Below are 15464 nucleotides of genomic sequence, written 5' to 3' on the forward strand. Positions count from 1 at the left end.
GACGAGACCTCAGACAGCCCATCTCAGCAACAGGAGAGTGCATGGGCGCACAACAGTGCTTCCAAGGGGGGGGAGTGGGTGAGGCGTGTCGCCCACACTTCCGCACAAAATGTCAAGGACTCAAATATGACTCATCTGAAGGTCTGACTGTGAACTATACAACCCCAAAAAAAAAAAAAAAACACACATTCAGAGTACCATCTCCTGCAGTACAAGAAAGATAACATCAACTTTTTGCTCTTCTTTACAAACGTTGCTTTCCAACTTCTTTTGATCATATATCAAAGCGTGTCCTCTGGATTTTCCACCATACAAGTTATAATTTTGATGCAAAATATTTGTAACATGGCATAAGTTTGATTAAAAAAGAAAAAACATAAAACAAATAGTTAAAAGGCCATAACGAAATGTTTTCAATGGGGAATATTATTAAGCAAGTAAAAACTAAGTTAAGGGACCCTAAGGGTGTGTCAATGGTCTGTGTGTACTCTCAGACTGTCCAAGAGGCTGATCTAAGCATGGAAGGCTTCATCTTCTTGTCATCCTCAAGAGAAATCATGCCCAGATGAGAAGGGTCTTCCAACATCATCTTGGCTACCAAGTATCCGGCTATCGACCAAGTCTGAAATTTCCGAGCCTGCTTCCCAATGTACCGCCCCAACTTCCCATCATAATACTCAGGCCAATGATCCTGGGAAAGCCTAGCCTCCAAAAGTTCAATGGCTCTCCCAGCTATGTGAGGCCTTCCTGCTTTGATGCAAGCAGCTGTAAATAACCATATGAGCACTGCACAAGAACAAAGAACTACTTAGAAAAAGCAGCAACATGAAACTAGTAAATTTGATAAGAGCGAGAACGTGAACACATCAATCTCTACAATGCCTGTACATGATGATCGACTGGATACACCATTAAAAGATCATACAATCTCTACGAACACACGGGTCGGCAGGCTATGGAAAGGCAATTATGCCTGTCCATGAGCAGCCCGCCGCTCTGCCTGCCATCATCAGATGGCATGCGGGTGTATTTGTAAGGGATTTTAAGTCTACACATACAACCATATAGACAAAACCATGGTACTACCAATACATAGCCCATCTACAACCAGATGGGTGTGTTTTTGAACCCAGCCGCTAATCTAAACAAGACAAATGAGGACATGGAATCATCAATCTATACAAAGCAAGGGGCTGACTGAGTAGGAAATTGAAGTTCATCATACCTGGCCAAGAGCCCCCATTATGATAACTCCATCTAGTGTTCTTGGGGTCACAACCAGTTACAATTCTCCATTCATGATTTTCCAATGCAGGAAATGATACCTTCAGAGGCATCTCCCCTATGAGATCCTGCCACCTCTCTTCAAACAAATCCATGATCCCCGCCTCTTGCTCCGGAGTGGCCAGAGATGACAAAATTGCAACACAGTTTCCTAAGCAAAACCATCTGAAATCCATTCTTGCAGGGCTCACATTCCCAATAAAATAGCCACCATTCATAGGCATGAAGTCAAACAGCCAGTCTGGAATGGAGTCAGGAATGACATTGAACTTGTTTACAGCTGTGTGCGAGTATTCTTCTGTTTTGTAACGGTACACATTGTTCAGCTGCTCAAAATCAAGCCAGAAGTATGATCGAATGTGAAAGCTTAATGCTTGCAGGCGTTTATCGATTCTCTCGATGAGTTCCTTGCCAGCACCATCTGGCTTAAGCATCATCCTTGCACATCTAAGTGCCATGTAGAAAAGAGCTTGGATTTCGATGGGATAGCCATAGATACCCTGCAGAGACGGTTTTTGGCGTGTTGGAGATGTAAACAACCAAGGTGTACATGGATGTTTGAATGCAAAGAGATTCTCAACATCATACTCACCATTCTTCGGTCCACCATGCAGCAACCATCGGCACATAAGAGGGTTGGAAATGTATCGAAGCCTTCTGACAAGCACAGGTTCAAGATGAGCCCCATACCGCGCTGGCAATCGGGCCTTTCCGCAAGGGTATGGTCACCCGTCGACTTGGAGTAAGCGCGAAGAAGGATTATCCACCAGAAGCCTGAGTCCACAGGAGCAACTCTCCCAATGGCACTCTCCCCAAAGTCGGCCATTATTGTGTCATTGTTGCGCACAGGATCGTACTGCACCTTGAAACTGGCTGGCATGGCCCCTTTACCCAGGGTAAAATTGTCGATCCTTTTCTCCCAGTTTGACTGAAGGCGGAGGGCTTTCAGCAAGAAATTCTTGACAATATCTGGCTCATTGTTCATGAGAAAGGCCAGGGCACTGGGCACGAAATCTCGAACAAAAACCTGTCACGCGCCCAAAAAAGAAGAGGGAAAAAGCTGAGGGAAGTCTGTGATCACAATGAGAGCGAGAGTGCGTGCGTGCACGGGAGGAGAGGGGAGGGAAGGAAGGCGTAGTACCTGGTTGTAGTTGAGGGCTTCTTCCGAGGGGTCCACGGCAGCTATGGTGCCAACGGGGTTGCCTCGGAAGTACACAATGGACTTGCGAAGGCAATCCCACGCGTCCACAAAGGTCGGTTGGGGCTCGAAAGGTAGCATCGATATATCAGAGCGCGGAGTATCGGCCGTCATCGAAGCTAGAGATCTTATACTCGGCGAGTTGAGCAAGCCCTCCAGACAATCCGAGCTCACTGTCCTGCTGTGCTGCATCCGCGCCTGCTGCTCACTGCCTACTGCGCCTCGCTGCTGCTCTTCACTTCCAGTGTTTGCTGACCTCGCCCTACCCGCCCTGTCTTTGCCCTCTGCTTTCCCCTCCATCTTCACCAAATCCAACGACAGTGGTGCCACTGTGAACATACTTGCAGGCGGCATTGATCGTCTGCAGCTTGTGATGCCTAAACTAAAGTGATTATTAATGGCAAAATGCACCTTTCGCCCGCTGCCGCAAACGATTTCTTCCCTTTGCCTGATTGCAGAAGAAATCAGTGAAGAATTTGCAGCTATGGAAAAATGCAGAACGTGGAGTTTTTGGTTATGGCGAGGAAGGGCAGCGGTGTGAAGGCATCGCAGCTATGGCCAAATGCAGAACGTGAAGCTTTAGGATATGGCGAGATCCTGTAACTAGAGGTCCTGAAAGTATGTGACTGACTGTATGTCTAAAGCTTCAGGTCTGGCTATGGCGGACAGACGCACAGAGTTAGGCTCAAAATCGACCACTTTGATTGCCGCAAAAAGTGATGAGACTTTGGCGCAGAAGAGCAAAAGAAGAAGATAAAGTCGAAAGTGTGTGAAGAATCAAGACCAGTAGGATAGGCTAGGGCAAAATCTTCCAGGTTCTGGATATGGCGGCGAGCAGACGATGATACGCAACAGACAGCTGCCGGACAAAATGACGAGAACAATGGCCGGAGAGAATTGACGAAACAACGAGAACAATGGCCGGAGAGAATTGACGAAACAGGTATTAACGAGTCGGGAGGGAGACCAGTTTATATAAGATGATAAGAAGAGCAAAGGCCTTAATTAATCAAGTTTCGTTTTTTTTTTAAATTCTCAAAGAACGCCTTATGATTTTCAAGCGCAAAATGCATGTGCAAAATCCAAATTTTGCACAAATGCTTTGACTTTGGGCCACCGCCGCCCTTTCTATCTTTTTATCAATGTTCAAATTCTTTTTGTTGAATCAATAATAATTATTTATATTACCTCTAAGTTCTAACTATTCAAAAGCTGTCATACCAACAATAGCAGTGTTGAAATTCTCGTGAGAGCATGTCCGACGTGGCACCAACGCACTCCAACAACGACTCCCGCTCTACCTGTCACCACATTACTGCTGCGGCCACAGCAAAGCAAGCCTAGCTGGCGAGTCTTAACTCAAAAATATAAATATCATTGTGCAAGCAAAGATCCAAGTCAACAGCTTTGAGCCAGCTCAGCCGAAGGTCTGCAAGATTTGATTCTTCAGAATCCGCTCAAATTTAGCTAGGTAGTATTGTACACTGCCTAGAAAATACCTTGGATTTACGTAAATTTACGGCCTTCATAGACCGGACACTGGACGCGCATGTTTTTCTAGGGGGAAAAATTCCCTCTCATATGTGTAAACGTGATTCCACAACCTCATTTTTTTTAAAATGAGAATGGAGGTTATAGTATTATTCAGAGAGAAAAAAACAAAAACCATCAGGCCTTAAACATCAAGCTTTTTAGAGAAGCTTAGCTCAGATCATGTATAGAGTTTTTTACGTCAGTTAGAGCCAAAATTGCTTGTGCTAACTCTTCTTCCTCGGCAGTGAACTAGTGGCCTGCTTCATTCCACTCTTATCCTGGATAGCCCGATTAGCTTTGATAGCATTGATTTTTTCTTCACATTCTTCCCGCGTTTCATTGACTGCAAGTACCTCTTCAACATTTATCCTTGACTTCTAGGCTCGGCAGACAATTTTGTCCACTTTTAAGATCATCTTCATCTGCACAAATAGAGCACTCCTCAGGCCAGGGCAATTGCGGGTTACTGCCCACATCTATCCTCATCACATTACGTCACATCCATCCACATCACATCTCATCCATTCACATCTATCCAGGTCCACATCACATTACATCACATCTATCCACGTCACAACAATCCACATCACATCTCATCCATTCATATCACATCACATCCATCTACATTCATTCAGATCCACATCACACCCACATATCATCACATCATGTTCACATCTATTTACATCACTTCACATCTACCCAAGTCCACATCACATCACATCTCATCTATCCACATCATATCTCATCCATTTATATCTAACTAGATCCACATCACATCACATCCATTCACATCTCATTACATCATCACATTCACATCTCACCACATCCACTCACATCTCACCACATCCACTCACATCCACTCACATCTCACCACATCCACCACATCCATTCACACCCATCACACCCATTCACATCCCATATTCATTCACATCTCGTCACATCCATCCTCATCTTATCACATCTCGTCCACATCACATTCACATCTACATCGATTTACATCACACCACATCTCATCACATCACATTCACATCTTATCATATCACATTTATATCTCCTCTTATCACATTCACATCTCATCTAATCACATCCATTTACATCCCATCACATTCATTTACATCTTATCATATCACATTTACATCTCCTCTTATCACATTCACATCTCATCTAATCACATCCATTTACATCTTATCATATCACATTTACATCTCCTCTTATCACATTCACATCTTCTCTTATCACATTCACATCTCATCTAATCACATCCATTTACATCCCATCACATTCATTTACATTCATTCAGATCCACACCTCATCTTATCACATCTCGTCCACATCTCCTCACATTCACATCTACATCGATTTACATCACACCACATCTCATCACATCACATCACATTCACATCTTATCATATCACATTTATATCTCCTCTTATCACATTCACATCTCATCTAATCACATCCATTTACATCCCATCACATTCATTTACATTCATTCAGATCCACATCACATCTTATCACATCCACTTTGAGTACCGTTTTCTACGTTCGATACTCATAGGACTTTTCTAAGTTTTTGCCAATTGCTTAGCCTAGATAAAGGTACTTTTTCTCGATCCCATTGAATCTACGTATCAGAGTGTTGTTGAAGGTTTAAAAAGGAAAAATAAACCTTATCAGAATTGAATAGTAAAAACTCAGAAAGAGTATTTATGTATTGTATTTTCATTCCTTAAGCTTCATTAATGTGAACTAATTCTAAACTTCCGTTTACTCATTGGATCCTCGATCCTCTCAGTAGAGAAGAAAGGGTGATTTGGAGGCTCTCATATAAGAATTATCCAAGTTTTCTCGGTGGATATTTTCACATTCTTTCTCAAATTTCTCAATTAAGATATATTCAATATTCTTCTTTTTGAATAAAAGATTCATAGGATTTACAAAAATCAATTCTACCCATATTTTTCAATAAAAATAAAAATACTCAAAATTTCACTTTTGATAAATACTCATAATTTGAATTATGCCTAAAATTCATCTTTTAACATTTAATTGTTTGGATCTCGAATATCATGGGAATTCCTCTTTTTGCATAAAAATTCATCTTTTAACATTTAATTGTTTGGATCTCGAATATCATGGGAATTCCTCTTTTTGCATAAAAATAAATTTACCAAAAACTTATCTTTTCTCTTAATTAAATATTTATGCATAAATACAAAAAAAATATTTCCCATGAATATGATGAAAATCATTCTTTTTGCATAGGATGTCTAATCCTAGAATATGCTAGAAAGTCCTCTTTTAGCATTATGCATAAAAATAAGATATGTATTGTTTTTTGAAAAATTTACTATAGCTTCGTTGCTATGACTGATAATTTTTAATTTTTCTAAAACAATAAAAGCTTGTAATGAAAATATGATAGAAACTTCTCTTTTAAACTTGAAATTAGATTTATGCATTCATAGCATAATTATCACCATAATTAATACGTAATTATGATTAATTATCTAGATTAACCCAAAATAATCGTTCCTCATTTTTAAAACTTTCAGCATAACCTCCTATCCATTTAGGATGAATTTATAGGATTTTTCATACCATAAACAAGATTAAGAGAATTAATCCTTCTTTTTTCTAGATTAAAAATCATGAAAAATAACTAATACTCAAAATTTCACTTTTGATAAATACTCATAATTTGAATTATTCCTAAAATTCATCTTTTAACATTTAATTGTTTGGATCTCGAATATCATGGGAATTCCTCTTTTTGCATAAAAATAAAATTACCAAAAATTTATCTTTTCTCTTAATTAAATATTTATGCATAAATACAAAAAAAAATATTTTCCATGAATATGATGAAAATCATTCTTTTTGCGTAAGATGTCTAATCCTAGAATATGGTAGGAAGTCCTCTTTTAGCATTATGCATAAAAATAAGATATGTATTGTTTTCTGAAAAATTTACCATAGCTTCGCTACTATGACTGATAATTCTCAATTTTTCTAAAAGAATAAAAGCATGTAATGAAAATATGATAGAAACTTCTCTTTTAAACTTGAAATTAGATTTATGCATTCATAGCATAATTATCACCATAATTAATATATAATTATGATTAATTATCTAGATTAATCCAAAATAATCATTCCTTATTTTTGAAACTTTCAACATAACCTCCTATCCATTTAGGATGAATTTATAGGACTTTTCCTACCATAAACAAGATTAAGAGAATTAATCCTTCTTTTTTCTAGATTAAAAATCGTGAAAAATAACTAATCTCTTTCTCTAGCTTGACAAGCTTAGAGATTAGCTTAAGATAAAGAGATTATGAAATAGAATCATCCTTTTCTTAAGATCTAGCCATAGGAATGACTAATCTTTTCAAGAGAGATTTTCTTAAAGAAAAATATTAAAATTAAGCATAAAATTCAACATTAATCTAAATAGACATCAAGAGACTTTGGGAAAGCTTGATTTGAAGAAAACCTATTGCTTTGAAAGCTTCTCAAGCTTGAGAGGGGTTGAGAAGAAGAAAGTCATTGAGATAATTTAAAAAAACCATATAAATCAATTTTACCTCCAAGTTTGGCTTGATTATTTATTAGCAGTGAAACCCCCAACCAATCAATTGGTCCACCAAGAGGAGAAGAGCAACTTCAAGAGTTGTTGGAGAGAGAGAGAATCTCCAAACTCCCAAGAGAAAGGAAAATTTAAGTGATATTAGAAATATGATTATTTTAAGATAATACTAGCATGATATAGCTCCAATATGAAAATACAAAGGAATGAGGGTCTATTTATAGGTGAGGGAGGTCACTAACCAAGTCCAACTAGTTTCTAGAAATTTTCAGCTTCAATTTGACTCAATTTGGACAAGATTTGGACCAGTTTGGCTCCCTTTTTTATCTAGTTTGTTCTAGGAGAGAGGAGAGATAAAAATATCACATTTTTTTGAATTAAAAAACCCTTCCCTACCTCAAAGGTCCCCCTTTCCTTACCAAGGTGTCAAAAATGCATCATTACTCCAAAATATCTCTTTTTTTTAGTAATATCTCTTAATTTTTAACTAATAAACCTTGTACTTAGTCAACTCTTCATCTTATGTGAGCATTTACTCATTTTTGGATATTTTCTTTTATTCTTTGGATTTATCTCATTCCAACACTTGGATTAATCCAATTGGTCCATTGGAACCTTAATTGGACCATAATCTAAAAATTTCTGAAAATGTAGACCCTTAGGTTAGGGTCCCTTATACCATTTTCAATTAATTCCTAATGCACATTGGAAAGTTTATTTTGAACTTCTGTTTCAGGGGAATCCATTTTAGACACTAGGAGAATTTTTGTATCCAAAGATATCTCAATTTTAAATTACCTCTCTCTAGACATTTTCTCTCTCTAGACCAAAACAACGTAAAACAAGATCTTTCTTCTATTTTAGAGAGGAGATGATTACAAGAACAGAAGGGGAGGTTCTTACACCTTTACACCTCAAAAGCTGGAGGGAGGAATCTTAATCAATTCCTTGAACTGGATACAAGTGACTCCTTCTCCATCACAAAAGAGAGCAAAGCTTCTACAAATGATTCACCATGCTTGAACCATAAGCTTTCAATAGAAGTAGAAATCATATGATCCACAAATTCATTCTTTGTCAAGGACTTTGGTAACTTGGAATGTATGACCTCATCATATGACCGTGCATACCTATCTTTGTTATCTTCATTGGAAATTATGGCTATTTCCTTTTGTTTTGACTCCATCAAATCTTGCCTATGCTTTTCTTCCTTTCCATAGAGCTTTGGCTTTGACAATGGTGAATCAACATGAGAAACATCTTTTGTGTTCTCTTGAAGTGTTGTCTTCATACTTTGATTGTACCCTCTAAAAGTTTCCACCTCAATTTCAACCTTTCCATGCCGATTAAGCCCACAAGATAATGATGGATTTGGAAATGACCTTTGTGGTTGTGACCAGCCTCTTGCCCTATCAAGGGAAGTGTCAATCTTTTCCACACACCTTTGCACTTCATTTATCCCACCTCCAAGCTTCTTGAAGCCCTCATTCATAGCATTGGACATTTGCTCCATGAGAACATTTCTTTGCCGCATATGCTCACTATTTTGCCTCAAAAGCTCACTGTTTTGGAAGCAAATATCCCTTTGTGCATCCTTCATAGCTTTGGTGATAGTAACCTTTAGCATATCCAACGTAATGTGCTTCAAAGAAAACTTGTGCACTTCACTCATTCACCATGTGATCACTCATGTTATGTAAAGGCACTCCCTCTTGTTCACGGTCACCCATAGTACCAAATGAGGTTTTTTGGTGCTACCGATGTCAGAATTGAAAGATCAAAGACTTGCCACGTCCGTCTCGATGAGAACAACACTTTTAGCCTCGATCCCCGCTTCAGACACCCCTATACCTCTCTGTTTTGACTTTTAGCTAAAAGTCAACTATGAGGGGTTGACCATCAAAACGGTCATGGAATTGGAAACTTATTGGCTCTTTGGGAAGCTCTTTAGTAGTGTTCTCAAGCTATGTAAACACCTTCAATTCAGTCCGCACCATTTTTGATTGAATTAGGGTTTTCAGAGCCTGACAGAACTGTCCACTTTGTACCCTGAGATGGTGTCCGAATCAACCACTTGATAGCTAGTTAGGACCGCCTTAAGACAATCTTTTAAGACTTGCAAAGGCCCTTGAGAGATCTTGAGCGAGTTGGGACTGAATTGCACTTCTTTGCCCACTCTAGAGTGCAGAAAATCATAAAATTTTTGCCATAGTTTCCCTACAATTTGGCCCAAATCTCAATCAAAATGTAAAAGCAATTGCCCAATATCCACTTATAATACCATATTAGATAATTTGGGAAATTTTTCATTCCCATTTGAAAAATGGGATCATGGTGAACTTGTTCTCAAAAGTTTGTCAAAACCCCCCCATGTGACATATCATTGGAAAGATCTTGAAGAATAGAATCTAAATCTATGATCTCCGAAAAATTTGGAGTTCCCAGTAGATTCTTCTCACCTTTTCACAGGTTCTCTCACATTTACAGATTCTCTTTTACAGCTTCTTACCAAGGGCTTGTTCCCGCCCACACCCTATTCACTTGTATATTTCAACACCTCCCCTCAAGCAAGTGAATACTTCCTAGCACACCTGGACCCTATACCAAGTTTCCCTCTTACTTGATAGTCCGCGACCAGTGTCTAGCACACCTCCCCTCAAGTTAACTTAGCACACCTGGACCCTGTACCAAGTTTCTCTCTTACTTGATAGCCCGCGACCAGTGCCTCAAGTCCCTAAACTCATAGTCCTTGACACACTCTCTCTCTATGTGTCCAAGGCTTACTACAAGTGCCCGTGACCTTGACTAAAGTGCTCACACATACATCTCCCACGTGGCCTACATCATCGGTGGCTCAAAGGTGGTTTTACTTTGTTGGGGCAGGTTACATTGGGTTGTGGGGTTTCTCTCTCTCTCTCTCTCAGAGATTTTCACATGGCTCCTCACTCTTTGGAGCCTCACATCTTCTCTTGTCTTCAGTCTTTTTGTCGGGGTAGCTTCTCTTCACGCGTCCGTGTCTTCCTTTTCCTTCAGTCTTCTTGTGGCAGCTTCTCTTCTCGTGTCCATGTCTTCCTTCAATGCTTCCTTTAGATCTTCTTGGTGTGGATCTTCTTCTTGGAAAGAGATGTTCTTCTTCTTTCATGGCTGGGGCCATGAGCTTGTCCGTCAGGTCTTCTTGCTCCATGTGAGCAACATGTTTAAATGTTTTGCTGACAATTCTTTTGGGCTTTTGATGTTTATCTTGTGTCATTATGCAATGCAAACCCAAATCTATGCGGGAGGTCTTACCTCTTGCCTTATTCTGGACAAGGGTAGTGTCTGATCCCATTTTTACACTTTTGCAATGTGCCCAATACATAATGCATATAGCATTCATTCTTATGCACATTCCCAAATGCAACTCTGGCTGTGAATAATCTTGAATTTGAGTGAGATTTACAGGCATTAACCAAGGGTTAAATGCAAAATGATGATTACCACAATTTTATCAGCACAATTTTACCAGAAATTATATTAAATCAAGGGTAACCAATTTGTACGGAATGGTTGGAGTATCAAACCAACTCTGAATTGCAATCTGAAGTTATAGGGATCTGTATCAGATACCTAATGGTTAATTTGAACCCTCAATTGCACCAAAAATAGTGATTAGCACTGATTAATCACTGATTAGCAAATTAATCCACTGTTTTGTGTGCAGAAAACAGAGTATGCGGGGAGTCTAGATTGATGAAGAGCTTGGATCTCACTGTAGACTTGATCAAATTCAATTCTGACTTCACCAGCTTGTAGAGCATGCTTGAAAACCCCTGGAGCTATAAGGAATTAGAGCAATTTGATTGGATGAAGACAAGATCTGCAATTTCCTCAGAAAAAACTGCGTTGGCTAAAATCGCGATTTCTCCTTCGTCCCAGCGGCGGTTTGCTGGGTTATTTCGACTAGCTGGAGCACAAGGATGTTGGTTGTTTGTGGCTAGAAGGGTTTGGCCTAATGTTGAGTGTCCAAGGAGCTAGAGCTCCTCCACCAGCTAGGGGTATAGAGGTGAGTTGAAAAATAACTAAAAATTTGATTAATTTCTAATTATCTACTAATCTTAATTAACTAGATAATGGGCTTATAAACTTAATGGATTCTAGGCACGGCTCTGATACCATGTTGAAATTATAGCAATGTGATGAGCTATGGTGGATCAAATGCTAGAATCAATATCATTAACAAAGTGATTAGCAAATAATTAAGACGTGATTAGTGAGTAATTAACAAATAACTTAATGTAGGCATGGATAATAAAAAGCCAGCAAATTCTCATTAGGCCAATGCCTCAATTTATAGTGTTTACATCCAAGCATCTAATCTCATTGATTTCTCCTTGATTCACTCCACCTCTTTTGCTTGATTCTCTCCACCTCTTCACTTTTCCCAGAATATCTCCACACTTCCTAAATCTTCTCATGCTACCGTTTATTCTCTCCCAGTAGATTCTTCTCACCTTTTCACAGGTTCTCTCACATTTATAGATTCTCTTTTACAGCCTCTTGCCAAGGGCTTGTTCCCGCACACACCCTATTCACTTGTATATTTCAACAAAGGATACCCTCACACACATGCTAGATTCTATGAATCAAAGTGAATACAATGTGTGTGAGAGTGGTGTACAATTCAAAATGTAAGGATGATAACTATTTTTAAGCATGACTCATGCTTATCATATGATCATTACAATAGCATGTACTCATGCTTTATGTTCTTCTTCACATCCCATATGATCCAATCAACATAAGGCAACATCCAAAAACACCAAGTGATGATAACAATGCTAATTGCAATCTTGAATCACATCAATAGAATGTCACATATTCCCATAGCATCCCAAAAGTAGTCAACCATCAATATGGCTCTAATGCAAATGATCTTCAAGCATGTAGGCCTTCCAATAGCCTATGAGAAGCCATGGTAATCAACATTGCTTGAAACTTGGCCAAATTTCCTCAATTGAAAGTTAGGGTTTTCTCAATGGCTTATATGGATCATTAGTTTGCATAATAGCATCATTAATGATTCTAATGATGATTAAGCAATACTAATTTCATGAGGGATTAGCCAATGATAACTGATTAGGGTTTCCAAGTAATAAACCCTAATTCTTACCCCAAACCTTCAAGAAATGCATCAATTCTTGCATTAATGGTAATAGCCACTCACCAATGGTAGAAAATCTTCAAGTTTTGCCCACATTGTTAAAGATCAATTTACGGATTTTTTTCCACCTTCTTCTCCATGCTCCATACCCTTCATGCACCTTTTTCTCCATGCTCCATAACCTTCATGCACCTCCAAAAGACTCCAATATTTGCAAGACATCAGTGGAAAATCTTGATAGGCATTAGATCCACGGAATCACCCCCACGATGGTTGTAGAAAACTGCAGTAGCCAACGTTCTTCGCTTCATGTTGCGCTAAAAATTTGTGGCTCATCTTGCCTCCTTGTAAGTTTTGATACTAAGCTAAGATTAGGCTAAGATTAGCCAAGCTAAGTGGAAGTAAAATCGCAGCAAAATAGCCGCTTGAAACTGCATGATTTAGTCCATAAATCTCTACGATCCAATCACACATTACTAGGCTCATTTGAAAGCTCTTGAAAGGCTTCGTCAAAACCCTAGAAACATGTTGATCAATGGCAAACAAAGGAAGCCTTATTACCCTCAGAAATCGAGCATGTAGAGATGAAGGGAAATAAAAAACAAATTTAATCAAGATTAGCAACTAATTTCCCCCAATTTTGATTTTCCCTTTTTTCAAATTTTGGAGCGGCTGCCTCAGAAATTTATCCTTAGCCAACCCATGACCCCAAAACTTTACCCAAATAAAAAATTCAAGATAATCCCAGCATTCCACACACCCCATGCCGCCCCATTTCTTGATCAAGAATTCAATCAAAATCAAGAAAATTCCCAAGAAACTCTAAGAAAATCAAGAAATTTTTAAAATTTTAAGAAATCTTGGATCAAAGACAAGGCTCTGATACCACTGTAATGATGGGAAAAAGAAAGAGAGAAGATTGCACTCATAATGGAGTACCACATGCACTTAAAATGGAGTACCACATGCACTCAAGGGAGTACCACCATAGCCAAGAAGCATGAAGCTCCAAGAAGTATGATTTCATTGATAAAAGTATGTTGGTAAAATTATGTTATGACCATAGTTACAATATTCACTTCTGCCCACCATTTCACACTCATTAATGTTGGGCCTCCATACTTGCCCGGCCATACCTATGCCCATGGGCTCTCTTTGAGTCTAATTCCAAGCCCCCTTCATTACAAATGTAATGATGGGGAAAAGAAAGAGAGAAGATTGCACTCATAATGGAGTACCACATGCACTCAAGATGGAGTACCACATGCACTCAAGGGAGTACCACCATAGCCAAGAAGCATGAAGCTCCAAGAAGTATGATTTCATTGATAAAAGTATGTTGGTAAAATTATGTTATGACCATAGTTACAATATTCACTTATATACTTGCCCACCATTTCACACTCATTAATGTTGGGCCTCCATACTTGCCTGGCCATACCTATGCCCATGGGCTCTCTTTGAGTCTAATTCTAATCCCCCTCATTACATCTACACACTCTATCTCTATCTCTATCTCTATCTCTCGCCCTCTCTTTCTCTTCCTCCTTCAACATGCACCCTCATGCTCTCTCTCCCCCTCCAATCCATTAAAACCAACACGCTCTATCGCTCTCCCTCTCTTTCTCTTTCTCCTTCAACATGTGCCCTCATGCTCTCTCCACCTCTATCTATCCCTCTTCCTCTCTCTTTCATTGCCACTGTACGCTTTCTCCCCCTTTCTAGCCCTCTCCCCCTCTCTCTTTACATGCCCTCCCTCCCTCCCTCTCTTTCTCCCTCTACGTAATCTCTCTCTCTCTTTCGCATCCTCCTTCAACATGCACCCTCATGCTCTCTCCACCTCTATCTATCCCTATCCCTCTCTCTCTTTCTCCCTTTACACACTCTGTCTCTCTCCCTCTCTTTCTCTTCATCCTCAACATGCACCCTCATGCTCTCTCCACCTCTGTCTATCCCTCTCCCTCTCCCTCTCCCTCCCCCCCCCTCTCTCTCTCTCTCTCTCTCTCTCTCTCTCTCTCTCTCATTACCACCGTACGCTCTCTCCCCCTGTCTAGCCCTTTCCCTCTCTCTCTCTCTAGGCCCTCCTTCCCTCTCTCCCTCTCTCACTCTCCCTCTACACACACTCTCTCCCACTACACACACTCTCTCTCTACCTCTCTCTCCATTTCTCTTTGTCCTTCAACATGCACCCTCATGCTGTCTCCACCTCAGTTTGTCCCTCTCCCTCTCATGCTAACTTGGCATCGAGACCCCTCTTCCTGACTTGCTTGATTTGTTTTCTACATTTCCTTGCTTGGCCACCTACCCATGCTTGACAAGTGACTTTGTTGTTAATTTTTGTATGACAAATTACCCACATTGTATCATGAATGTCTGATTCCCATACTCTTTGCACTCCCTCCTCTTTCTCCTCTATTTGCACATCTCCATTTGTTTGCTACTCTTGTGCAAATTTAACTTTTTTCCCTTAATCCTTTTAAGGTTGATTCCCAGTAATATATTCAGGTCTATGGGAGCTATTTCCATCCTCATCCATGATAGTTTGTGGATGCCACTTATGGTGCACTGTCTTGTTGTTTCCCATGGCATACAAGCACATTTTGTAGCCATGCCACATAACGAGTTTCTTGATTTGTATTAGCACTGATGTCCTTTAATGTTGCCTTGGAGTTTTTCATGGAGTGTTGGCAATTGTATCAAATGATTTTTTCATGGTC

At 39.5% G+C, this 15464-nt stretch overlaps 1 protein-coding gene across 1 annotated transcript; it reads right to left on the minus strand.

Moving 5' to 3' along the window:
* Nucleotides 1-221: 221 nt before the first annotated feature.
* LOC147620345 (putative alkaline/neutral invertase F) lies at nucleotides 222-3460 on the minus strand. The gene is made up of 4 exons (XM_086772549.1): nucleotides 2426-3460; nucleotides 1877-2311; nucleotides 1226-1784; nucleotides 222-786 (listed from the first exon to the last, which is right to left on the minus strand). The coding sequence occupies exons 1-4, from the start codon at nucleotides 2834-2836 to the stop codon at nucleotides 491-493; spliced, it is 1701 nt and encodes a 566-aa protein (XP_086628675.1). The 5' UTR covers nucleotides 2837-3460; the 3' UTR covers nucleotides 222-490.
* Between the last annotated feature and the right edge of the window lie 12004 nt (nucleotides 3461-15464).

The sequence above is a fragment of the Cibotium barometz genome, chromosome 32, assembly GCF_041138505.1.
Source record: "Cibotium barometz isolate CiBa-2024 chromosome 32, ASM4113850v1, whole genome shotgun sequence".
Taxonomy (NCBI): Eukaryota; Viridiplantae; Streptophyta; class Polypodiopsida; order Cyatheales; family Cibotiaceae; genus Cibotium; species Cibotium barometz.

What these genes read in the sequence shown, in the direction of transcription:
- LOC147620345 (XM_086772549.1), bottom strand. Translation starts at nt 2,836, where the DNA reads ATGCCGCCTGCAAGTATGTTCACAGTGGCACCACTGTCGTTGGATTTG. An exon ending in GCATGGTGGACCGAAGAATG is followed by an intron (nt 1,785 to 1,876) that starts GTGAGTATGATG and finishes CCGTCTCTGCAG; the next exon opens with GGTATCTATGGCTATCCCAT. An exon ending in TAATGGGGGCTCTTGGCCAG is followed by an intron (nt 787 to 1,225) that starts GTATGATGAACT and finishes GTTCTTGTGCAG; the next exon opens with TGCTCATATGGTTATTTACA.